Below are 26789 nucleotides of genomic sequence, written 5' to 3' on the forward strand. Positions count from 1 at the left end.
TACAGTAGGCTAAATTAACATGTGCATTTTATGTGCCTTCATTATAGATTACATAAAGGCAATGCAGATAGTCTCATTTGGAATTTGACTAAAGGCTGTTGCTTCTCTTCTCTGATTGGCTCATGTGTAACATCTAATACTTTACATGATTTTAACAGCAAGTATGAGGTAATTGTTTGGTCATGTGACAGCTGCAGCAACTGTCAAAATGTGATGATAGGGCTACACTGAAGGTTCAAAGGCACATTTTCTCAGCTCTTCTTAGCCACACCCCCTGATGCTGATTGGCCCTTCGACATCTGGCTAGGGACTATCAACAAAGTGGACGTGAACTGTAGAGTTGTTGTGGGGAGGAATGAATGCAAATGTGCACATGTGACATCAAATGGAAATATACTATAAGAGAGAAGTCATCAAATGTTTGGTGTGGCAAACATGTGTAACAAGACAGCTGTTCCCCACAACTATCAGAAACACAGGTGTGTCTTTGTGTTGGTCAGGTTGTTCTTCCTCCTCTTTAGAAAGGTAATGAAGATGAGTGCAACGCAGAGGTCAAGTAACCTCTTCTTCGATGGTGATTTCACAGCACCCACTCCCTCCTGTGTTGTCTCCATCTGCAGGATCCTCACAACAACTCCCTTCCATTCTCTCGGAGGGGTTGGGTTAAATGCGGAAGACGCATTACAATTGAATACATTCAGTTGGACAACTGACTAGGTATCCCCCTTTCCCTTTCCTCCATTGCCAGCAACCAGCCAGTCTCTTCCTGCAGACCCCCAGACCTCTCACTTAGGCTAAATCCTCAGGTCATCATGACATTGTCATACTTTGCTAATGCAGATCTGGGCAGTATAATCCCTATGAGTCAGAGCTAATGATTTTGTGCAATGTTTTAAAATAATTTTGGATGAATCAGGAAAGAAACAGAGAAAGTCTAAATCGAATACCATTATGCATAAGGTATATGCCTAAACATGCTTGTCTAAAGATGCAAATCAAGTGTCAGAACGATGACAAATAGGATATTTAGAGACCCTCCAATATGAACATTGCAAAAAAGTTGACTAAAATCAATAAACTAACCACAATATATGGATTTTTTTTTTCCAAAGCCCCTTGGTCTCGGGTATAGCCCCGCCTCTACAACAAGCGAACCCACCTTGTCTACAGTGCCGATGTAATTTAGGCGAGGGACCTAGAGTCAAGGGGCGAACTGGGGAACAGGCTCGGCAGTGGGCTTCTAAGCGGGTGTCTTGTAAAGACAGCACCGACAGGGCAGGGAACGGGAGTGACGCCTTTTTCGACTTTGTATGTGTACCCTACACAGTGTATGTGCAGTTTGTGTATGCAGAGGGGAAATGAAACTAATGTAAGCCAACATTTGGAAACCGTGAACCTTGGCGATGAGAAGAAATTGAATTTCAATTGGTCTCCGTGTGTCGCGCATTCGGACTCTGGTGATGCCTGTGGTGTGGGGATCGCCGTGCATCTCAGGAAAACAGGGCGTCGGAGGATGATGATAGTCAAAAGATCATCATGGCAAACGGAACCGGGACTATTATGTTGAAATGCGTTGTGGTTGGTGACGGTGCTGTGGGCAAAACGTGTCTGTTGATGAGCTATGCCAACGACGCCTTTCCAGAGGAGTACGTACCCACTGTGTTTGACCATTATGCAGGTATGGGGGACTTTGGAACATGTCATGATTATTATATAAATATATATGTGTGTTTTCTCGGAATGGAAACATTACAAATTACCCAATCGTTAATTATAAAAGCTGACATCATTCCTTCAGTAGGCTAGTTACAGTTGCATGAGTTTAATCTATATGCCAATTTGCTTGTATAGTCTACCGAAATCCAATGTTTAGGTGAAGTGTAATGCTCGAATGTTTTGCTGACTTTTTTTAAAACCTTAGGCTCAGATTGCATAGGAATACATCTGTTTCTGTAATCAAAACCACTTGTTTGCCTCCAGGTGAAGGGAGGGGGTGAGACCTCTCTCTCTCTCTCTCTAAACTAGCCTTTTTTCATTGCTTTGCAGTGAGTGTCAACGTTAGCGGGAAGCAGTATTTATTGGGATTGTACGACACAGCTGGTCAGGTACAGTGGGTTTATTATAACTCTGGCTGCATGCCACATCCAAGGACACAACCTATCCTCACGTGCTCCCCCCACTGTTAACCAATGGGGCTCTGTTGACACCCACATGCTTGACATTCTGACCAGACTCTATAAACTGCAACAGGTGTGGTTTTCACACATTGCTCTAATTTCAGTCTGGTCTGTGGTAGACAGTGGTTGTAGGCCTAGCGAATCACTTCAATGGGTCTATTATGTGAGGAACAGGGGTCTTATGTCCAGTGTCTAGTAGGAATGTTTTCACTGGCTGTCCGAATACCCATACGAGCATATTACATCAACTGTATACAATTTACTCATCGTGGCATACTGTTTAGCACGGACCTTTTAGTGAAAAGTGTGCAGTATGCCAGAGTTGCAACTCAGAAGCTGCCCTTGATTGGCTTGCATCGCATTAACCAGCCTGATAATAGCTCATTTCCAATTTGATAAATTCCTCTAAACTGAATAGAATAGGAATGGAGTTATGGGCAGACCATATAGCCCATCTATCCTATTTAACAATGACAGAAACTGATTTGATTCCATTTCAAAACATTTATTAGTGAAACCAAAGTCCTGTAACATATACAGTATCAGTCAAAAGTTTGGACACCTACTCATTCAAGGTAAAAAAAAATATATATATTTTCTACATTGTAGAATAGTGATGACATCAAAACTATAAAATAACACATGGAATGATGTTGCAACCAAAAAAAAGTGTTCAACAAATCAATATTTTATGAGATTCTTCAAAGTTTCATTTGTCTTCATTTAAAGGAGTGACCCTTTGCCTTGATGACAGCTTTGCACACTCTTGGCATTCTCTCTAAGCTTCATTCAATTAACAGTTGTGCCTCGTTAAGTTGTGGGATTTCTTTCATTCTTAATGCGTTTAAGCCAATCAGTTGTGTTGTGACAAGGTAGGGGTGGTATACAGAAGATAGCCCTATTTGGTAAAAGACCCAGTCCATGTTATGGCAAGACCAGCTCAAATAAGCAAAGCGAATCGACAGTCCATTACTTTAAGACATGAAGGTCAGTAAATTCAGAAAATTAAGAACTTTGAAAATATCTTCAAGTGCAGTCGCAAAAAGCATCAAGTGCAATGATGAAACTGGCTCTCATGAGGACTGCCACAGGAAAGGAGGACTGCCACAGGAAAGGAGGACCCATTGTTACCTCTGCTGCAGAGGATACGTTCATTAGAGTTACCAGCCTCAGAAATTGCAGCCCAAATAAATGCTTCAGAGTTCATGTAACAGACAACATCAACTGTTCAGAGGAGACTGCATGACTCAGGCCTTCATGGTCGAATTGCTGCAAAGAAACCACTAAAGGACACCAGCAAGAAGAGGAGACTTGCCACGAAGCCCGGGTCTGCAGGGCAGGTAGAAGCTGACTGCTTCACGTTCTTTCTTACTTATATCACACTTCTGTCGCATTGTGGTGACAGTAGTCCCCAACTCCTTGGGTGTAATTGGGGCATCCAGGAGGTCCACCTTTTTAATTTGTCAATCTGGATAAGCTCAGCCAAGGTACCTTTTTTTCTCCCACTGCTCAGCTCATGGTACGACCACAGCCTTGAATGACGCTATGGGAGGCACAGAAGTTCAGGATTGTAATCCTAGTGATCTCCTCCCACGCATCTGGATCTAGGTTATGAGTCCAGTTGCTTCCCCACCCCCTCCAGTAGCTCAGCCGGATAAGCTAACAATAAAGAGGTCACATTGAAAGCTCTGAGAATGAGTGGCTGAGCCTCCGCTTTTGCGGTTGGCTCAGAGGGGAGGAGATATTGAGATGCTCTTTTAAGCCTCCTCAGAGCTGCTCTAGTCAGTAGTTTGCAGTGCTCACAGGACTCTGGGTTGTCAAGCCCCTGTTGGGCATGTTCTTTTCCCAAGCAATTGCTACATTGTCCTGGGATGGTTATGAAGGTTTGCTCTAGCTAGCTCAGTGATGGCTGAAGGGGAAACGCGTGGGTACAGAGTTGGCCTTCAGGTATTGTGCTCCTGCAACCGAAGGAGCCGTGAAGCTGAGATGGTTGGTCTATTTAACGCAACGGGTGAACGTTGGTTAAGCTAGATGAGAGAAGGGAGCTAGCAATGCTACCGTGCGTGCAGATTAGCTTGCCTCTGAGCTAGCCTAGTTAGCCAAAGTATTGCAGCATTGGCTAACTGAGTCTCAATAGCTAGCTACCAACGGAGACTGAGAAACAAAAACAATTTTTACAGACAGCAAAAACACTTTTGGTCAGTACTCAACCTTTCGACGGGGTCTAAAGACGTACGCCAGGCAACAATATCCTTCACGGTTCACTTGTGAGCAGGAAACCAGGGATCCAGTTGTGCTGGGGAGCCCTTAGACCAGACCTGGGCAATTCCAGTCATCAGGGGCCTGATTGGTGTCACACTTTTCCCCCATCTCTAGCCAACACACCTGATTTTAAACTAATTGCATTTTTAACTGAAGATCATGATTACTTGATTATTGGAGTCAGGTGTGTTAGCTGGGGCTGGGGAAAATCAGGCCCCTGAGGACTGGAGTTGGCCTGGCTTAGAGTAATGGTCTTTGCGAAGAAAAGAAGCGAGAATGACCAGAGGGTGGGAGAGTGGCTCCTTCATTCGCTCACCTCATTCACCACATTACCTGTCTGTCTCCCTCCCAACAGATGCTATTGATTTGTTCTTCAGTGAGTATTGGTGGTCCTGACAAATCCCCATATGTGATACACAGAAACACATTTTTGAAAGAGAATATACTCACTCACTTTTTCCTTTTTAAGATCTTTTAGCTCTGTTTTTCCTAGCTGGGTCTGAAGCTAAGGCATGTCACATGCAGCAATGAATTGTTAACTCTCGTCTGAACCGGATTTTTATCTGTGTGAATTTCAAACGAGGTCTTGAACTGAAACATTACCCGCCTGGTGAAAGGTGAATAGATTTGAGGTTGAGAAATGTTTTGTTCATTTAATATAAAATATAAGTACATGTGTAGCAAATTACAGTTGCTATTGTTTCCACCGACTCAATCATCGTTCCCACATAAATCTGTGGCTGCGATAACTCATTCTTTGGGGAAACTAAATCATCGTAAATCTACTACTCAGTAGTGATTCACACTGCTTTTTGTTTACCCCTTTGTCTTTGATTGCAATTCCATGTCTAGAGCCTTTTTGTTTTAGCTGGTTCAGAACTGTGAAATTGAGAAGTTTCCCAGATGTCGACTGTGGGCGCCAAGGCCACAGAGTAGAGTTACTTCCCTTCAAACGCAGTGCCTCCAATCCCCCACCCCCGCTGACTTCTTTAGGCTGAGCACAAGGCCAGCTGGTAATGTTTTATAGCTCCAGCGTCTGATCAAAGAAGGGAGTGCCAGAGAGCGAGGGGAAACCAAAAGATGGAGAGGAAGCGAGGTAGACGGCGGGGAAAGAGGAAGCGAGCGAGACCGAGGGGTTGGCTGAGAGGGAGAGGGGTGGGGGGGGAGTGGACCGCTGCAAATCTGCTCTGGAATCCTGTAATTCAACCCTAGGAAGCTCAGGCCGGGGATGTAGAAGAGTGCAACACACTTAATGCTCTACCTCTGTTGAGGAACCTTGTCCAACCCAGCCACCAACCCCCTCGATTCACACTCTCCTGCTACAGTCCCCACCTCTTGCTCTGCATTACACAAGTTTTATTGGCTCCAAGGACCCTTTTTAATATTTATGTACCTGGCAGATCTGAAGCTCCCAGAATCCTCAGCTGTTTCATAAGGGAAGATTAACAATTTTCTCAAAGAGAAAATAAGGCTTTGCAGACACGCTCTGTCTCAACTGACTTAAATTCGTATTCTCTTCGCCTCTTCATCACTCTGATCTGGAAGAACAGATGAGGTGAAAGCCAGCGTAAGGATGAGCTTCCACCATATTGTTGTCACCTGTCAGGTCTGTTTAAGTCGGATGAAGGAAAGGATGTATTTTTAAGCAATTGTGATGCTGTCGCATGTGAACCCATTAACAGTCACATGAGCACAACAGCATACAGTAAGGTGTGTCACTGTTCTATCTGCATTGCCCTGTGTTTTTGTCTGGGTATTGCTTATTACACCACCTGTATATTCCATCAATCTTTTTATTTATTTATTTTTACCCCTTTTTCTCCCCAATTTCATGGTATCCAATTCTCTCATCGCTGCAACTCTCGTACGGACTCGGGAGAGGCGAAGGTAGAGAGCCGTGCCGAAACACAACCCAAACAAGCAGCGCTGCTTCTTGACAGAATGCCCACTTAACCCAGAAGCCAGCCGCGCCAATGTGTCGGAAACCTGGCTACTGTGTCAGCATGCACTGCACTCGGTCTGCCACAGGACTCGCTAGTGCGTGATGGGACAAGGACATCCCTGCCGGCCAAACCTAACCCGGACGCCACTGGGCCAATTGTGTGCCACCCTATGGGTCTCCCGGTCGCGGCCAGCTGCGACAGAGCTTGGACTCGAACCCAGAATCTCTAGTGGCACGGCTTTAGACCACTGCGCCACTCGGGAGGCCTGCATATTCCATAGATCAAACGTGTTACGTATAGATCACATCTCTTCGCTCTTGAAATTGTGGGCCAAGAACAGAAGGAATGGAATGGAGAGTCTTTATTCATTCAGTCATCCTCTCCCTAGCTGATGCACTCATCATAGCAAGCTAGCATAGCATTGCTTCTGTGTATCGGAGCAGGAAGTGGATGTAATGTGTTGTTGTAGTACCCATGGCAACACTGGGCTCAGAATGGAGTCCCCCTGGGATCGGTCGCTTTACTCGTTCTCTTCGCTCTCTCTCCCTTTTGTTGCTGCTCAGTTCCTAATTTTCTCACTCCCTCCTGCACTCACACTCAGTTGCACATCCTTCCATCACTCTTCTATGACTATTTACCCTCCCCCTTTGTTTTTTTTTTGTACAGCGCCTTGTTAAGTTCGACTCGATGTCCTCCCTGAGATATGACCCAGTGACCCCTAGATATCCCTGCAGGGGGTAGAGAGTAAAATGGGATCTGCTCTGCTGCTGCCGCAGGGCCTCGTTCCTCTCCACTCAGCTGAACCCCAATGGGAGGTAGCTAGACATGTCATGGCCCTTTGAACACCAATGAGAGCTCTAGACATGTCATGTTCATTTGAACACTACAGCCTGCGGGTGGATGGTTTTTAAACTTTTTCCCCATTGACCATCATGGGTCTAAAGCGCCATTGTATGGCGTGTGACGTAATCACCTTGAATGTGATACCTCAGATTGAACTAGCAATCTATTGTACACGGTTCATCCCGTGTTGGGAAATGCTCAGACAGTTTTGGCGAAGTACTGTAATATGAAATTCAGTAACTAGCTGGCAACTAGGGATAAACATGGGTAACCTGGATCCCGGGACTGTCCGGGAACACTTCACATTTCCCGATTTTATTTATGTATTTTTTATTATTATTTTTTTTATTCATTTTTTGTGTTACAAAGACCTGGGAAATAAAAATGTTCCTCGATCTCGCACTAATACACACATGCGCACCAGCAGATTAGCAAAAAACAGAAGGGCACATTATCCAAACAGTTTGTCGCATGGAAGCCTTCAGCCTAGTGTATTTACTTCACACAAAGTCACCATCAATTCAAAGCACACGCATAATTGATACTGTCGGACTGCACACGTGACCCGAATGCCATTAATAAACCCTACAGGAAACCCCTACATACAGTGCATTCAGAAAGTATTCAGACCCTTTGACTTTTTCCATGTTTTGTTACGTTACAGCCTTATTCTAAAATGGATAGAACAGTTTTCTCTTCAATCGACACACAATACCCCATAATGTCGACGCAAAAACAGATTTTTAGACATTTCTGCAATATATTAAAAATAAAAAACTGATATCACAAGCATTCAGACCCTTTACACAGTACTTTGTTGAAGCACCTTTGGCAGAGATTACAGCTTCGAGTCTTCTTGGGTATGACACTACAAGGGTGGCACGCCTATATTTGGGGACCAACTCCCATTCTTCTCTGCAGATCCTCTCAAGCTCTGTCAGGTTGGATGGGGAGCGTTGATACACAGCTATTTTCAGGTCTCTCCAGAGATATTTGATCGGGTTCAAGTCCAGGATCTGGCTAGGCCATTCAAGGACATTGAGACTTGTCCTGAAGCCACTTCTGCATTGTCTTGGCTGTGTGCTTAGGGTCTGTGTCCTGTTGGAAGGTGAACCTGAAGTTCTGAGTGCTCTGGAGCAGGTTTTCATCAAGGATCTCTCTGTATTTTGCTTCGTTCATCTTCGCCTCGATACTGACGAGTCTCCAAGTCCCTGTCGCTGAATAAGATCACCACAGCATGATGCTGCCACCACCATTCTTCACCGTAGATGGTGCTAGGTTTCCTCCAGACTTAATGCTTGGCCTTCAGGCCAATGAGTTAAATATTGGTTTCATCAGACCAGAGAATCTTGTTTCTCATGTTCTGAGTCCTTTAGGTGCCTTTTGGCAAAGCAAACTCCAAGCGGGCTGTCATGTGCCTTTTTACTAAGGGGGTGCTTCCTTCTGGCCACTCTACCATAAAGGCCTGATTGGTGGAGTGCTGTAGAGATGGTTGTCCTTCTGGAAGGTTCTCCCATCTCCACAGAGGAACTCTGGAGCTCTGCCAGAGTGACCATCACACGTTCTTGGTCACCTCTCTGACCAAGCCCTTTCTTCCCCGATTGTTCAGTTTGACCGGGCGGCCAGATGATCAATGGAAACAGGATGCACCTGAGCTCAAGTTTTTGAAGGTTTTATACATTTTGAAGAATTTCTAAGAACCTGCTTTCACTTTGTCATTATGGGGTATTGTGTGTAGATGGATTAAATGTTTTTCTTTTAATACATTTTAGGCTGTATCGTAACAAAGTGTAAAAAGTAAAGGGGTCTGAATACTTTCCCAATGCACTGTATAGCCTACAAACAAAGCGTGCCTCTTTTAGCTGTCATAGTGACTCTTCACACAGACACATTTGATAGTCCTATGCACAATTTACTACATATGCATCTGTTAACAATTCGAAGAGGCATGAGGGAAAATTGCATCTTCTCTTCTCCTAAAGCCTAGGCTGTTTTCCTATCCAGTCCTAAAGCCTAGGCTGCTTTCCTATCCAGTCCTAAAGCCTAGGCTGCTTTCCTATCCAGTCCTAAAGCCTAGGCTGCTTTCCTATCCAGTCCTAAAGCCTAGGCTGCTTTCCTATCCAGTCCTAAAGCCTAGGCTGCTTTCCTATCCAGTCCTAAAGCCTAGGCTGCTTTCCTATCCAGTCCTAAAGCCTAGGCTGCTTTCCTATCCAGTCCTAAAGCCTAGGCTGCTTTCCTATCCAGTCCTAAAGCCTAGGCTGCTTTCCTATCCAGTCCTAAAGCCTAGGCTGCTTTCCTATCCAGTCCTAAAGCCTAGGCTGCTTTCCTATCCAGTCCTAAAGCCTAGGCTGCTTTCCTTTCCTATCCAGTCCTAAAGCCTAGGCTGCTTTCCTTTCCTATCCAGTCCTAAAGCCTAGGCTGCTTTCCTATCCAGTCCTAAAGCCTAGGCTGCTTTCCTATCCAGTCCCAATTCCACTGAAACCCCAAATCTTGACCCCCTGTCCTGCAGGAAAATTCCTAAACTTTATTCTGTAATCCCTGGCTTGCATTGTCAAAGCACGTCACTCGCCTATAACATTTCCTGTGCTCTGTTTTGTACTTGCTGTCCATATGAGAGAACCCTGGCATAGTGACCATATCCTGTTAAAAAAAGTAAAAAATAATTATGCTTTAAATGGGCGCTTCCGAATTTAAATGTTTTATTTATTTTAATTAAGAAAAAATATATATTTTTGTGGTATTTCCCGGTACTCTGGGTTAAATATGAATTATTTCAGGTATTGAAACTTGGTCGATTTTTCTGGAAAATATTAATCCCAACTGGCAACCAAGAAACTGTCAAATTCCCAGTAACCTCTTTTTACAGTGCAGTGTTCAGACCAGTTTTGTGTTTGGACCATGAAGTTGAGTGCCTGCGCTCACTATTCTCCCTGTGGTCATGTCTGAACAGGCGTCTCTGACACAGCTGCTGGGCCCGAGGAAGAAGGGGAGTGACTCACCGACATTATAGACGCTCGTATGTCACTGACTTGACACACTCGCTCACAGCTGAGATCACATACCAGCCAAGTAGAAATGCCATAAAAAGCCTTGCCCTGATGGAAATGTAAGGACGCGTACAGGGAGAGTGGTTGGAATCTGCCCTGCCTTGACTGCCTTTATTAGCATCTCCAGTATAAACCCTCTAACCGCTTACTTTCTCTTCTCCTTCCTCTGTCTTACCTCTTTGCTGGCTCCTCTTGTATTTTTACTCTTCCTTCTTCCTCCATGTTTTTTTTTTTTTTTACTGAACATGCTGAGGAACTTTGGAAGCTTTTCTGAAATGTGATGGGGATGAAGGAATGGAGGAGAGCGATTGGCCACCTTCACAAGACATGTTGTGTTTACTGTTAACTGCGGAGTGTTCCAGTACAGTGCACTGGGATGGGGTTCTCCATAAGGGGAACAGAGGACACACACACACACACACACTAGAGCTGGGAAGATGAACTGAAAATGTTCGACACCGACCATATCGATCACTTATCGCAGGCATTTTGCTGATATAGCTCATGTAATAATAATTAGCCTGTACCAGAGAAATGTGAAGTTTGAAATGAAATAACTTTGCTAATATGGGTAATTGTTAATGGGACAATTGGTGGCTACAACCATCAAACTAGTAGTTTAAAAGATAATAACAAAAAACGGTGGTGCACGTTAATGTTATAAACTTAGCGTTCTTTTTATCACTTCAAGAAATGTATCTCTATCTTTTTTTCTCTACCACATCTTCTAGCTCTAACACACACACACACACACACTTGGGAATTCACATGAAACCACTGCGCTCACCACAAGTGGGAATAACAGACACTATGGTGGCATCACCACAAGGTTGTCCAAGACTTCTTAATGGTCCATCAGTCTAGTCTTGACATGAGGCATGTTGATTTAAGTTAGTTTGTTAAGCTTAATCAGACAAGTCATATATTCCTTTCTTCAAGCTTGCCCGTCACCATATCATAACTAGTCTTGATGTGTGCGCTCGACATCACTTGTATAAACTCTGGTCATTCCGGATGTGTATGGCCCTCGTGTATATAAACTCTGGTCAATCTGGGTGTGCTGTGGATGCTCCTAAAGTCAGACACCTCATGAATATTCATATGGGCTGATGTAGTGGGACAGCCTGTCAGAATTAGTTATCAGGGAGTGATGAGGAAACGCTAGATCTCATTTACACCAACGCGACCATGTTGCGTACGGTATGTGAATTAGCGATTAGGTCCACACAATAAACTGAGGCCTATCGGAGATGGCAATTTTGTCTGATGCCTTCCGCAGTACTTCCTGTAAACTACTGCTAATGTGAAATAATGCCCAATAGCCCCAGTCAGAGTGACAGCGATAAAAATAAACAGTTGGATGTCGGTCGTCTGTAGAAATCTGCACATCCGCTCCGTTCTTCTTATTTTTCTATGCTTATCACTCTCTTCATGTAAAAGTATTCACTATTTCCATAAAACAGCCTGGTTGCTTGGCAGTGCATGGTGGAGTCTAGTAGATAAGCACAGTGTACGTTTGCTCTTCTCTGCATCAGTGAGGAGGAGAATAAGGATGGGTTGCATTTGGAGCTCATTTTCCATACGGTTGAATATTTCATGAATAATAATTCAGAGGATTTGGTTGTCTCTTGGTGGATACGATCTAAGGAAGGCTGTTGCTCTCTTTCTCCCCCGTGTCTCCTGTTCCCCTCCCCGAATGCCTCTCTCTCTCCTATGTGTGTCTTTCTCTCTCCCCTGTGTGTGTGTCTCCCGCCTCTCTCTCTCTCTCTCTCTCTCTCTCTCTCTCTCCTGTGTGCCTCTCCTGTGTCTCTCGCTCTCTCCCATGTGTGTGTCTCTCTTACGTGTGTGTGTGTGTGTGTCTCTTTTATATATTACCCTCCCTTAACGTTTTCCAGGAGGACTATGACCGCTTGAGGCCTTTGTCGTACCCCATGACTGACGTCTTCCTGATCTGCTACTCCGTGGTCAACCCAGCCAGTTTCCAGAATGTGAGGGAAGAGTGGGTCACCGAGCTGCAGGAGTATGCCCCCAGTGTCCCATACCTCCTCATAGGCACTCAGGTGAGCCTAAAGAGCTACAGCCACCACACCCAAACCTTGTATCTATACTGTGTCCTGGCCATTCCACATGCTGAGTTTCACAGAGAGCCTTGCATATGCTCTATCTGTATCCACCCTACTCAAGCTCACACTCTACTTCACATTGGCAGGGGAGGGGGTGATTTATAAAGCTGAACCACCACTTAAATGTGCTGTGCTCTGTTTTTCTCTTCTTCTTAAGACAATTCGCGAACACGCACAAAGAAATATAGGTGTACATTTTCGAATCCTAAAAAAGAAATGTGGTTAACAGCAAATGGAAAATGTTTAGTTTTTTTGGTATTCGTTGACTCTATTTAGTGCCACAGCTCTCTGATACTTTCCAAGAGATCAGTCCAGACACTTTTCAAACCACACTTGTGGGTGTCCATCCGCCGCCAGAAATAGAACATGGGCATATTGGTGGTGAGGTTATTGGAGTGGGCGTGTGATTTATCCTTCTGTCAGCTGATAGTCACCGCTCTTTTTATCAGTCCAACCATAACTCACACTGCATACTGCACACAGCCACAGATGTGTTAATGAATGTTTGTCTCAAGAAAGAGTTTGTTACAGGTATCAGTGGGCGTAGGCCGGGTAAAGGATGAATTTGTTTTAGTAAGAGAGGAACAGCGTGGTCGAGCAGACACTGTGTCAGCTCTGCATTTTAAATACAAGTAAATAAAGGGACTAATGTCTTGTGGTTGAAGTTAAATCCAAACCCACAAGAACATATGAAATAATACAATTATAGAATCGAGAAACTGGGTTTGTGTTTGGAAATTCTGCACTGGCACTATAAGTGCCACATTTCTCTAGAAATGTCTCTTTCTCTACTCCGCTGAAGAATGGTGAATCTGGAGGAGGAGTACTTCTTACAGAAGTCTGACCCAAGTTGCTCTTTTTGAAAATGGGGAAGATGGTTAAATGAACAAGTTGTTTGTTCCAACTGAAGAAGTTTCTTAAGAAGCAGCCTATTGGCTGCTTTGCTGATTGTCTGGCCTGACAGGAAGTGTTGCGTTATCGCTCCCTGTTTCAGATTGACCTTCGTGACGACCCCAAGACCATTGCCAAACTGAATGACATGAAGGAGAAGCCCATCACCACAGAGCAGGGCCAGAAGCTAGCCAAGGAGGTATGTAATCACTGTGGAGCCAGAAGAGGGTTCCAGAAGGAATTGAGATTGTAAATGGGCCACTCGGTGGTTGGTTTACCCTACTCTACACTAGATGGGTTGTCCCTCATCAAACTAATTGTTTATGACTGTTATGATGAACTTTGGATCTCTTCAATCTGGGGCATTTTGTTGATTGAGCCTTGTTATTAGACTAACACCGGACTTCCTCCCTAAGCCAACCTGGGGACAAGGTTAACCCTTTCCTTGATATTTTTTGAGTGACAGCCTGGCCCTTCCCTCCCTTCCTCTTACAGATTGGCGCGTGTGTCTACGTGGAATGCTCGGCTCTCACTCAGAAAGGACTGAAAACTGTGTTTGATGAGGCCATCATCGCTATCCTGACCCCCAAAAGGAAGAAGGGTGCCCTGAAGAGAAGACTGGGGCCGCGCTGTATCAACTGCTGCCTCATCACGTGAGAGAGATGGGAACGTCCAATAACACCTGGGTCATTTTCATTAGGGCATGCAACAGAAAATGTTTGAAAACATGTCGGGGAAAAAAAGCTTTTTTTTATTGGACAATATCTGGTAGCCCCACCCTGTTTCAGACTGTTTTTCTTCCATTTGGTGATGAATACACTCCTGAATAGAAACCAGAACGAATGACAGAGACAGAGGTCATAAGAAGGGGAAAACGACTGAAGGACCGAAATGGACAAATGAGGACCCTATTTTTAGTTCAGGGCTCTTGAGCGGTTTTGTCTCTCCTGCTGTCGACCAATGGAGTTGGGGAGGGGAGGGGGGGGGCAGCTTTACTACCAAAGGAGCACAATACCCAGGTCAACAACACCCTTCAGTAAGAAATTATTTGCCTTCAAAAGTATGTTATTTTAAGTTTTTTTTTTATGGTTTTCCTGTACAAAAATATGTATCAAGCTGTCAGAAAACAGAGGTATCATTGTGTCCATTTAACTCCTTATTTTTTTGTTCTGTCTGCTGTAGAAATGAATGAATGGGTGCATTGCATTTATTTAAAGCGCTTTCCATCAGGCCTCCAAGTGCTTTACATTATGTTTTGGGTAACTCACCTTAGCCACCACCAATGAAATGCACACTGTTTAAAAAAAAACAACAATAATACTTTGATCCCATCTAGTATGGGGAGTTTTTTTATGATCCCATATTTTAGGACACGATCTGCTTCTCTTGCTCAGCTTGCAGTGCTAATATTTAAAATGTTGGATTTATTTGTTAGTAGCCCAATGGTGCTGAAATAATTGAATGGACACACCTGTATGGGATACAGGGATGTGGGGAGAGTGGCACAAACATATCTCCAGCACCAACATTAAAGCACAGTCCACATACCTATCCCTGTACATTAATGCACAGTCCACATACCTATCCCTGTACATTAGAGCACAGTCCACATACCTATCCCTGTACATTAAAGCACAGTCCACATACCTATCCCTGTACATTAAAGCACAGTCCACATACCTATCCCTGTACATTAAAGCACAGTCCACATACCTATCCCTGTACATTAAAGCACAGTTTAAAAGATCAAGGTGTCTTGGTGTCCTATCGACTTCGCAACTTCAGCGTGCTTTTTTAAACTATTTTATACATTAAAGAATAATAGTGAAGATATCAAAACTCTGAAATAACACAAGCAATAATGTAGTAACCAAAAAAGTGTTAACCAAATCTAAATAGTAGCAACCTTTGGCCTTGATAACAGCTTTGCACACTTGGCATTCTCTCAACCAGCATTATGAGGTAGCCACCTGGAATGCATTTCAATTAACAGGTGTGCCTTGAGTTAATTTGTGGGATTTCTTTCCTTAATGCGTTTGAGCCAATCAGTTGTGTTGTGACAAGTTAGGAGTGGTATACCGAAGATGGCCCTATTTGAAGACATGAAGGTCAATCAATCCGGAAAATTTCAACAACCTTGAAACTTTCTTCAAATGCTGTTGCAAATACCATTAATCATTATGATGAAACTGACTCTCATGAGGAAAGGAAGACCCACTGCTGCAGAGGATAAGTTCATTAAGAGTAAACTGCACCTCAGATTGCAGCCCAAATAAATGCTTCAGAGTTCATGTAACGGACACATTTCAACATCAACTGTTCAGAGGAGACTGCGTGACTCAGGCCTTCGTGGTCAAATTGCTGCAAAGAAACCACTAAAGGACATCAATAAGATGAAGAGACTTGCTTGGGCCAAGAAACACGAGCAATGGACATTAGACCGGTGGAAATCTGTCCTTTGGTCTGAGTCCAAATCTGAGACTTTTGGTTCCAACCTCCATGTCTTTGTGAGACTCAGAGCAGGTGAACGGATTATCTCCGCATGTGTTCCCACCGTGAAGCATGGAGGAAGAGGTGTGGAGGTTCTTTGCCGGTGACACTGTTAGTGATTTATTTAGAATACAAGGCACATTTAACCAGCCTGGCTACAGCAGCAATACACCATCCCATCTGGTTTGGGTTTAGTGGGACTATCATCAGTAGGTAAATGGATCATCTCTACATGAGTGGTTCCCACCGTGAAGCATGGAGGAGGTGGTATGATGGTGTGGGGGTGCTTTGCTGGTCACACTGTGATTTATTTAGAATTCAAGGCACACTTAACCAGTATGGCTACCATGGTATTCTGCAGCGATACGCCATCCCATCTGGTTTGCGCTTAGTTGGACTATCATTTTGTTTTTCAACAGGACAATGACCCAACACACCTCCAGGCTGTGTAAGCTATTTGACCAAGGAGAGTGATGGAATGCTGCATCAGATGACCTGGCCTCCACAATCACCTGACCTCGACCCAACTGTAATGGTTTGGGATGAGTTGGACCGAAGAGTGAAGAAAAAGCAACCAACAAGTGCTCAGCATATTTGGGAACTCCTTCAAGACTGTTGGAAAAGCATTCCTCATGAAGCTGGTTGAGAGAATGCAAGGAGTGTGCTTAGCTGTCAAAGGCGAAGGGTGGCAACTTTGAAGAATCTAAAGTATAAAATATGTTTAGATTTGTTTAATACTGTTTTGGTTACTGCATGATTCCATATTAGTGATGATTATTTCATTGATTTATTCTACAATGTATAAAATAGTAAAAAAAAAAAAAAAAAAGAAAAACCCTTGAATGAGTAGGTGTGTCCAAACATTTGATAGGTACTGTATGTTCAACTCATCAACTAGTTTATCCAATAACCACTGCATTTAGAACGATAGCTATTGCCTGAAATGTAGCTGGCTAGCTAGCATTCTGGCTCACACTGGCCATGTAGTAGCCAACTAGTTAGCTAGCTAAGTATTTGTGGATACCAAAAGACACAGCTATCAAGACTTGGGAGCTCATGGGCACACAAGCTACATTAACCAACTTGTTAGAAATGATTACACCACGGGCAAGAATATCTGGTGACTAGTTCGTTTTCAGACAAATAATAGTTTATCCGCTGACCACCACGTTTAGGATGATAGCTAATTACTGAAAAATAGCTAGCTAGATCACTGGCCAGGAAGTAGCCACCAACTAACGTTAATCGTGGACGCATTAACTTGCTCATATCAAGCAACGCATACCAGACCGTTTGTGGAAAAGTAAACAAATAACCATTTGTGGGCATTTTTTTTAAAATGATCAGACATATAAACAGAAATAGATTGTTGCTAGATGGTGATGCTTTAATTTATTTAGTGATCAAGCTGAAGCTGAGTTTTCCAAGTCGTTTGTTCGGTGCTAACTGCTCATGCTAGCGGCACGATCTAGCTAAACAGACGTCTCTGTAGGGCATCGGTGTGACGTCACCCTCAAGAAGGCTCAACCAATCACACGGCGGGTTCTATATCAAGACTCATGAATATTCATGACGTTGCCCCTGCCCATCCCACTTCCGCATCTAAGGTCCTCAACACAGCTGGTGACAGCTCGAGAGAGTTCGCCGTCCGACAAACTTCTATCAGGTAGTCATTTTTTAAATTTTGTAATCTGTTTAGTTATAGGAACTACCATCAATGCAAGCTGTAAAATGACTCCCAACTTATTCTGAACAAAAATATAAGTGTTGGTCCCATGTTTCACGAACTGAAATAAAATATCCCAGAAATGTTCTGTATGTACAAAAAGCTTATTTCTGTCTAATTTTGTGCACTAATGTTTTTACATTCCTGTTAGTGGGCATTTTTCCTTTGCCGAGATGATCCATCCACCTGACAGGTGTGGCATGTCAAGAAGTTGATTAAACAACATGATCATTACACAGGTGCATCTTGTGCTGGGGACAATAAAAGGCCAGTCAAAAATGTGCTGTTTTGTCACAGAAGGCAGTGCCACAGATTTCTCAAGTTTTGAGGGAGCCTGCAATTGGCAATGTCCACCAGAGCTGTTGCCAGATAATTGAATGTTAATTTCTATACCATAAGTCACCTCCAACGTCGTTTTAGAGAATTTGGCAGTATGTCCAACCGCCCTCACAACCACAGCCAACATGTATGGCGTTGTGTGGGCGAGCGGTTTGCTGATGTCAACGTTGTGAACAGAGTGCCGCATGGTGGTGGTGGGGTTATAGTATGGGCAGGCATAAGCTATGGACAACGAACACAATTGCATTTTTTTTGATGCCAATTTGAATGCACAGAGATAAAGGGACGAGATCCTGAGGCCCATTGTAGTGCCATTCATCTGCTGCCAGCACCTCACGTTTCAGCATGATCTCAGCATGTCGCAAGGATCTGTGCAACAATTCTTGGAAGCTGAAAATGTCCCAGTTCTTCTATGGCCTGCATACTTACCAGACATGTCCCTCATTGAGCTTGTTTGGGATATCATGGACGTGTACGACAGCGTGTTTCAATATCCAGCAACTTCGCACAGCCATTGAAGAGGAGTGGGACAACCTTCCACAGGCCACAATCAACAGCCTGAAAACTCTATGTGAAGGGGATGTGTTGCGCTGCATGAGGCAAATGGTGATCACACCAGATACAGACGGGTTTTCTGATCCACCTCCCTGCCTTTTTTTGAAGGTATCTGTGACCATTGGATGCATATCTGTATTTCCATGTCATGGGAAATCAATAGATGAAGGCCTAATTAATTGATTTAAATTGACTGATTTCCTTATGAACTGTAACTCAGTAAAGTCTTTGAAATTGTTGCGCTTTTATATTTTTGTTCAGCATACACTTTTTTTGTAAGAGTGTATGTATAACCATATAGGGTTCTTCAGTTTGTCCCCATAGGGGAAAGGCATCATGATCTCCTAATGGTATTGGTGTTGCCGGTCGGTCACATGCCGCATTTGCCAGTCATCCGCCGCATCTGCCGATCACCTGGCGCATCTGCACTCACCTGCAGGTCACCCACTGTCACCTGCCGGTCACCCACCGTCACCTGCAGGTCACCCACCGTCACCTGCCGGTCACCCACCGTCACTTGTCGGTCACCCACTGTCACCTGCTGGTCACCAGCCAGAGAATATCTATCTATCCATCTATCCCTTTCATCTTTGACTGTCTTTTCTCGCTTAATTTCATTTCATATTTTATTTTATTTTCCTATCCAACTCCCTTTTTCTTATTTCCTATCCTATATCTGTTTTCTCACTTACTTTTCTCCTTTCACTTCCTCACTTCCATTTAAAACAGTGAAGTGTTGAAGTGTTTATTTCTATGAATTCACTGCTGGTGACTTACCATTTCACAGGCGTTTTTTTTTGCCCCGTTTATACTTAATTGTGTTCTTGTCCACATTCAGATTGTGCCCACATGTGTAGACAATCAATGCTAATTGTGATCTGATTGTGATTAGAGCTTCCTGACCACCTCTGGAGGTAGTCAAAGGTGCATCTCGTACGAATACTGACAACGAAAGCATATACATTTGACCGACATTATGCTTGTCCTGGACTCTCAAAAACACTGACCAATTGAGGTAGTAAGTAATTATAGACAACAATACTTCTACAATTCCTCCAGAATTAAGATCATGGTCTTCATTAGAACCCAAGTGCCTATTGTAACTGTGGTCGGATGCCACAGTCCAATACCGCGTCCAGCTCTGAATAAAATGGGCAAATAGAAATAAAGATATTTATGAAGAGTTATCATCTAGAATGAGGACAAAGGGTTCTCCTGTCAAATGCCAGCGCAAAATCAAATATTCGATAACATTGTAGGCTACAGAAAGGCCACAGACTGTAATAGCAGGATTTTAACTGAACTACAAATGTATTGGGGATACATGGGACAGACAATGATTGAGTCGCAGTATAAGGCTGCGGTGCATGACAAGTGTATGGCCAGGTATAATGTGTAGGCCTAATGTTCCCCCTGTACCTTTTCAGATCTAGCCAGAATGAACGTTGGGCAGTGGGTGAGTTGTCGATTTCAGTTGCTGTATCAGATATAAAAAAGAATACAGTGGTATTATAATGCAGTCTTTTTCAATTGTATCATGTTCTGTGAATCTTCAATCATTTTCCACTCATCAAAGTGCAGAAGATGTCCAAACTGATGCAGAAAGGCACATAGCTTCTGTAAGCATGAGCAAGGCCACTGTCCAATATAATGTAGGCTACTTTAATGTAGCACTCTTTAGGCTACTTTTTGATTGACACTTTATTCCTTTATAAAGCCATAGTATTTGCTTAACATGTGTGATCCTTTGCACTTTTTTTTAATCGATTGCCGCTTTTCTACATTTTCATAATTTGACCACGCGTCTTGCTATAGGTGATCATGTTAAAGGTTCCATGGTTGTTCTCCCAGCATGCCACTTGTTTCCCCCTTTGGTAGTGGTAGTGGTATACTAAAGGTTATTTACAATACGATATTGCAATAAGACATTAAGACAATAATATTAAGACAACATATGTGAAGATCAACCCTGTCCAGACCTGTTTGGATAATAACTGATTAGAAAATATCTGATGTGATTGGTCAAAAGACCAAATTAGTGGAGAAAAAAAAATCTGAATTGGGCTGCCTGTGTAAACATAGCCTTTGTAGCCTACTCTGTTACTTAACCGGTTTCTGTTTTTACTGTGTGCGTTAGGTCTTGTGTAATTTTTATTTGTGCTGGGCATTACTTATATTTTGTACACACATCCAGATACTCAGCTCATTTGTGTGGTGACTTTATTTAGGGATGGGAGAAATAAATATTAATTTGTAAGGTTTTGGACAGATCAAGGTTATCGGGACAGTAGCCTACTACACCCAGTCTTAAATAGTTGGATAATAAAAGTTGGCCCGATGGCTTAAAAAAAAAAAAGGTTACCAATGCCTCTGTATTCCACCCTCTCTCTGCGGCGAGGGTGTGGAACTCTATGACGAAGCCAACCACTGGTCTGGCCCATTGGCGGAGGTTGAACCGTTGGCTGGCCGCTTCTTGTCCGCCGACTGGGTGGTCGAAGACTCCTCACAGCTTGGCAGTGAAGGCTACTATGGATCTGCAAGATGGTGGCTGCTGTTCCCACACTGCCGTTTTCCACGCCAGGACCTTGCCCAAGAGTAGAGAGGAATGTAGGCGGTCATGGCCCGATCGGTGTGGAACGAGGAGGACTGTACCTCGAACAGCAGAGAACTCTGAGTGAGGAACCCCTTGCATCCTCCCGGGTGGCTGTCATAGTGCTCAGGGCTGGGATTTTGGGTTCCCGGTGCAGGTTCCCTGGAGGAACCACAACGACGTCTGTAGCACTGGGCGATGAGACCTGGGCATTGGCTCCTCCTGGGTTGGGGGCGTGCCGTGGTTGGAGGGACTCTGCAAGTGACCGAAGGGTCCCAGAGATTTGGGAGAGCTGTTCTTGCTGACGTCCTAACAGTGATCCTTGGTGGGCTATCACATTCCAGATCTGGGGGATCTCTGTTGGGTCCATTTTGTGGCAGAAGCTTGCTGTGACGTGGTAAGGTTGGCCCTAGGTGCAGAGAAGAGACCAGACAAGGAATCGGTGGTTAAGGATAACATAATACTTTACTGATACGGTAGCATCAGGATCACAGTGAACACATGAAAAATAACAAACACAAAGTCTCAAACTCAATCAGGAAACGAACGCACACGGTAAACAATTCAATCTTCTGCAAAGGACCACAGAAAACAGGGACACAATAATGAAATAATAAGACACACCTGAGACAGTTTTTCCAATATCTTCAATATGCGCCTTTGTGTCCCCGATGTGTCTGTCTTCACTTGTAGCCTGTGAGAAAGACCAGATCTTGTGATGGAGAGCCATGTTAGTGAGAGGTGCTTAGGAGCACAGAGAAGGACATTTTAATTATTATATTTAGGTCACAACAGCCACTGGCTGCAAATGGCATGGATTTTGTTAGGGTTAATTACAGCCACACAAAGGGGATGCTGCTAGAAAATGAGGCATTATTTTTATTATAAAATGAGGCATTATCAAGTGCTTGTCAAACTGTGAATGAGAGACGGATGAAGTGTGTACAGCCCGTGCAAAAAACAAAGCAGAGCTCATGCCTTTTATGCAACTTTTTTCTAATCATCATTAGTCGCATCATGCAGCCTTACAATGTGTTAAATATCAAAACACATAGCCCAATGTTTGTAGAACAACCAAAGTTACATTAATAAGTCTAAATGAATCCTATAGGAGTACCTATTTGTTCGTTAACTGCTCAACACAGAATAGTGCACACTTTTATTCAGCTATGCTCAATTGGGTTCTTCATGTTATAAACTATATAAAATAATGCCCCGGAATTCTAAGCAAATCTTGTTTGCTAAATGAACTAGAGTAGCCCACAGCCATATGGCATAGTCAGAGCAGGGCCTAACATAAGGACAACTCAGAGTATGCTATTCTGTTCTTCTGAAATATTTATTCAACTTTTAAAAATGTAGATGTTCCGAAGGTCTGCATCAGTGGCTTGTAGGCTGTGTGGAAGCCAGGAGATGCTACATGTATGTTTATTAATAGTCAATTACTGGGAGATTGGTAGTTATAAACTGGACAATCATTGGCTGACAAAATGTCATGACCGCCACAGCCCTAGACACATCCAAAGCAAAAAGAAACAGACATCTAGCTTAAACTGACAGATTTTTATGGGGATGTTTGTATTATGCGCATTTGATTTCCGCGAGGGGTGTGGACATCGACCTTAGGGGGTTACCAACCATTCCTGGACCTGACTCCAAAAGAGCCAGCCACTCAAGGACAGTACCAAAAGAGATGATTTGTTGATTCTGTTTCCTAGTGACAGAATCTGCACAGGGCTGACTGTTTAATGCCCCATATATTGAGCATTCATTTTGTGGATATAATTCTATATAATAGTTTAAATTGAAAAGAACAGATTGTTGCCTTAATTGTTGTTTTGAATATCGTTTCATAAACCTGATGCCATGGTCAAATCTGTTCCCAACTATCTTGAATTTTGTGTGGCACAGTTGTCAACTCTTAAAAATGTAAGTGAAAGTGATATCTTATACTATTTTTACTAGTCATCCCATTAAGGCATGCTTGGTTTTTCATTGGTGGCAGACAAACCAATTCATTTCTTTCTCTTTTGTGTAATTGCCTCTTCCATTTTTTGTGACAGAGTTTTGCAATGAATGGGTTACACTTTTGTATTGAGCATACATCTCCATACAACTTTGGTAAATTGCTTGTGTGACATCATTTTAACCTCCTTATTTTACAAAGCATGATGGGATGCTTAATTAACTAAGGAATCACACCTGTATGGAAGTGCCTCCCTTCAGTGTCCAGTACTTTGTATCCCTTATTTCCTCAAGGATTTCCTTTATTTTGACAGTTTGACCTGTATCTTATTCAACAAAAAATACCTGTTCATCCAGGTTAGTATTTAATACATATAAATGTGCATTTAATGACTATGAACACACTAATTCAGCTTATAGAATCCGGGAAATCGAGGCAAGTCTTTTCCTAAAGCAAATATCTTAATTACAAAACCAAGAAAGCAACTTTAAAGCAGGTTAAATATTTAATTATTTCTAAATGTAATGTTCAAACTCATAAGATTGACAAATCGACATTTTTAACATTAACTAGCATCGTCATGATCATGTGATCCAACATTTGGGTTAGAGGCATTTTACAGAACATTTCCATTGTTATTGTTATGCTCCTATATCATTATTACCTTGAGCCATTGCACAACTAGATATTGACACCCCTTACTAGCACAAGAGTTAAGTCCAAACAGAACAAATGTCAATGTTATGAGGGTCATATTTCAGCTTCAAGTTTCTAGGAATACCATGTCCATAATATACAGCCAAAATACTAAGAAAAAATCTAAACAATGTAAGCACTTGCGATACAGTAACGGTAAGGCGTTTCCTCTGAAGGTGGGTACAGAGGGGCCTTTGGCAGCAGCACTTAATATGAAACGATCCAAGGACTACACATAACTACACATAACTTATAAAACGTATATCAAGTTCCTTATAGTTTATAATCCCTGATCATGACTCCCTGATATATCAGTTTTAGCGATTGTTCCCAAACTGCAAACCCCGGCTCTTTACTCCAGGTGCACCAGAGAAAAGCGCTCAAAATATTTGAAAGATTTCAAATAGTATTTCAACCCCAACCCCCCTACCTGACTGAACATACTTAGCTAAGATCAATGAAAGAATGAGATGCAGGAGAGAAAAGAAAGAAGAAAACAATCTTGCATTGTTTGGTGGTAGCTGAAGAGATTGCTGTTTTTGCTTGGGAAGACAGGGTGAGGTAACAACGGCCCAAGTGGGTCAGTTGTTTCTGATCAGAGCCAAGAACTCCTCCCGCGTCTTGGGATCCTCTTGGAAGAGTCCCAGCATGGCGCTTGTCACGGTCTTGCTGTTCATCTTCTGCACACCCCTCATCACCATGCACATATGACTGAAACACACAATACAATGGTCCAAACTCAGTTGTTATAATGAAAACAGATCAACCGGTGCACTCTTGAGAACAACTCTTTGATTCACTGAATGAATTGATCCAAAACACATAAAACATAGGCGGTCTTAACAACCACCTGTCAGCCACAACATAATTCCGGGCACAGTTTGTGTAGCATAGGTTTGCAATTCATTCGGGCATAGAAATAGATGGAGCACTACAATGTAGTTCACACGTAATACAAGACATGGAGTACATTGTAAAAAGACACTCACGCTGCCTCAATGACGACTGCTACGCCTGCAGGCTCTAATGCCTCTGAGATTGCTGTAGCGATCTGCTTGGTCAGGCGTTCCTGCACTGTAGAGGGAACAACAAACACAAAGGGCAGAGGTTAATACTCTAGATTGCACTCAAACCCACAGGCTTCCCTCAGCAAGCTGCTCGGTGATAGTGATACCCGAAATGACCAACGGATACTCGCCTTGAAGCCTCCTGCTGAAGATTTCAACAATCCTGAAATGAATGAAGCAATAAAAAGGGGGAAGTTAGTGCAGAACGTGTCTGTGTGTGCGTTCATGTGTCCACTTGTGTGTGTGCGCGTACGTGCCTGCATGCATATTTTTGGGAAGATGATGGCAACTGAATATGATCACTGACCTTGCCAGCTTGCTCAGACCAACCACTTTATTGTTCGGAAGATATCCAATGTGAACCTTTAGTGTCAAAACAAAAGCACATAGTCGCAAATTCAATGATAAACTCAGAGAACGTCTGAACTATTAGATTGGTTAACCATGTACCATTGACATTAGCAGGATTTCAACAACAACAAAGGAAACAAGGGATGTTCTGAGTGTCAGAATGCGTTATGCGTATCAAATGATCCCAACTGCTGCTGTGTAAGTCCAAATGATACGCACGTATTGCTTCATGGCTTCATTATACATCATGGGTTTTCACCTTGCCAAAGAAGGGTACGAGATGGTGCTCACAGAGAGAGAACATTTCAATGTCCTTCACGATCACCATCTCGTTGTGGTTCTCGTCGAAGATGGCATTGTTCAGGATGTCTGGGGAAGAAGAGGTAAGAGAGACAAGTGGAACAATTGTTTTACCCAACTCCAGATTGCAGCTTTGTATGCATAATGAGTTTTCCCTACTTGCGATCTCAATTTGCAGAGACACTGGGTGCCATGAGGAAAGTGTAAAGTAATGAACCACGCTCTTTGCAGCAAATAGAATATGACCCGATGAATACAATGAGAACTCCAAATGAACAGCTGGTCAAAATCTGAATTACACTTTGTTGCTTCCAATGATCTATGTGTCTTTGGCTGTTTCCAGTAATGTTTGGAATAACAATGGAGGTCTGATATCTCCAAAGCTAAATGAATCGTGCACACATATCAACTTGCACTGTAGCTGTGTGGACAGTTTTTCAAGACTATGCAGCCTGAGGAATGAGCAACGCTAAATTAGTTTTAAATAGGCTTGTGTAAATATATAAGACCACACATTAAATGCATAATAAAACTGTAAAGAACAGATTGTTCTCCTTGTCGTTTGAACACCACAATCTACCTCCTAATCTATAATATATTTTAGATTTAATGAAACACATTTACAACTATTTATGCAGGACGGTCAATGCTCTCACCATTTACTGTCTCGTGATAACCTTTGGTGAGGAACTGCATTGCTTTGGCTGCCCGTAATGGTGTACGCAGTAGACCCTCACGTTCCACGTCTTCTCCCAGTTCTCGAAGTACGATGCCGTAGGCTCTTTCAATGGCAGATATCTTGCACACATCCTCTGACTCCTTGTGGGACTTCTCCTCCTTGTCCATCAATTCAGCTTTCTTTGCCTCTATGGATTTTTCACTGAACCCGTTGAGATATTCTGTAACAATTTTTCCATTGCAGACGCCGTTAATCTCTGATGCTTTTTGGTACTCCATTCTAATAAAACTGAAATAACTTGATTCAATGCCCTGTGTATAAAGTCACCGCTTGTTAACTAAGTTGTGGTAAGAGGTGACACTAGACTATTGCTCGTGGCTTGGGTGGTGACTCCAGGCCCTATTTATGGGTGCGCCTCTAACTGTCATGCCCGTTCCAACATTCGTTACGGAGTAGGCACATGGCTTCTCAGGAGAAAGTGTGACTTTTTGGTCTGCAACCACCAGACACGATCATAACGCTGCACTAATTGAGGAAGGCATCTTATCACCTACGCTAAAAATCGATTTTAGTGGAAATCATGAGAACAATAAACCGTTTTATAACTAACTGTAACCCAGCACAAGTGTTAGAAAAGTGTGAGACCGCGTGAGTGGAAGTCCCAAGTAGTCAGGCGTTACTCTCTGAAATGTGGGATACTAGAACGTGTCACTGAATGACTAGTAAGGTACAATGTATACACTC

General features: G+C 43.1%; 2 protein-coding genes across 2 annotated transcripts; one reads left to right on the plus strand and one right to left on the minus strand.

Annotated features, from left to right (window-relative positions):
* Window positions 1-1170: 1170 nt before the first annotated feature.
* LOC110502329 (rho-related GTP-binding protein RhoQ) lies at window positions 1171-15032 on the plus strand. Its single transcript, XM_021580272.2, has 5 exons — window positions 1171-1678; window positions 2047-2105; window positions 12168-12332; window positions 13390-13485; window positions 13782-15032. The coding sequence occupies exons 1-5, from the start codon at window positions 1537-1539 to the stop codon at window positions 13941-13943; spliced, it is 624 nt and encodes a 207-aa protein (XP_021435947.1). The 5' UTR covers window positions 1171-1536; the 3' UTR covers window positions 13944-15032.
* Window positions 15033-23243: 8211 nt separating this feature from the next.
* LOC110502330 (GTP cyclohydrolase 1) lies at window positions 23244-26421 on the minus strand. Its single transcript, XM_021580273.2, has 6 exons — window positions 26023-26421; window positions 25326-25435; window positions 25023-25078; window positions 24847-24878; window positions 24638-24722; window positions 23244-24359 (listed from the first exon to the last, which is right to left on the minus strand). The coding sequence occupies exons 1-6, from the start codon at window positions 26321-26323 to the stop codon at window positions 24230-24232; spliced, it is 714 nt and encodes a 237-aa protein (XP_021435948.1). The 5' UTR covers window positions 26324-26421; the 3' UTR covers window positions 23244-24229.
* Window positions 26422-26789: the final 368 nt, after the last annotated feature.

The sequence above is a fragment of the Oncorhynchus mykiss genome, chromosome 23 (assembly GCF_013265735.2).
Source record: "Oncorhynchus mykiss isolate Arlee chromosome 23, USDA_OmykA_1.1, whole genome shotgun sequence".
Classification (NCBI taxonomy): domain Eukaryota; kingdom Metazoa; phylum Chordata; class Actinopteri; order Salmoniformes; family Salmonidae; genus Oncorhynchus; species Oncorhynchus mykiss.

Excerpts from the sequence above, each read along its gene's own strand:
- LOC110502330 (XM_021580273.2), bottom strand. The coding sequence starts at position 26,323 with ATGGAGTACCAAAAAGCATCAGAGATTAACGGCGTCTGCAATGGAAAA. Across the intron at positions 25,436-26,022 it reads TTATCACGAGACAGTAAATG|ACATCCTGAACAATGCCATC; the intron begins GTGAGAGCATTG and ends CTTCTTCCCCAG. Across the intron at positions 24,723-24,846 it reads CTTCAGCAGGAGGCTTCAAG|TGCAGGAACGCCTGACCAAG; the intron begins GCGAGTATCCGT and ends TTCCCTCTACAG.
- LOC110502329 (XM_021580272.2), top strand. The coding sequence starts at position 1,537 with ATGGCAAACGGAACCGGGACTATTATGTTGAAATGCGTTGTGGTTGGT. Across the intron at positions 1,679-2,046 it reads TGTGTTTGACCATTATGCAG|TGAGTGTCAACGTTAGCGGG; the intron begins GTATGGGGGACT and ends ATTGCTTTGCAG. Across the intron at positions 13,486-13,781 it reads GCCAGAAGCTAGCCAAGGAG|ATTGGCGCGTGTGTCTACGT; the intron begins GTATGTAATCAC and ends TTCCTCTTACAG.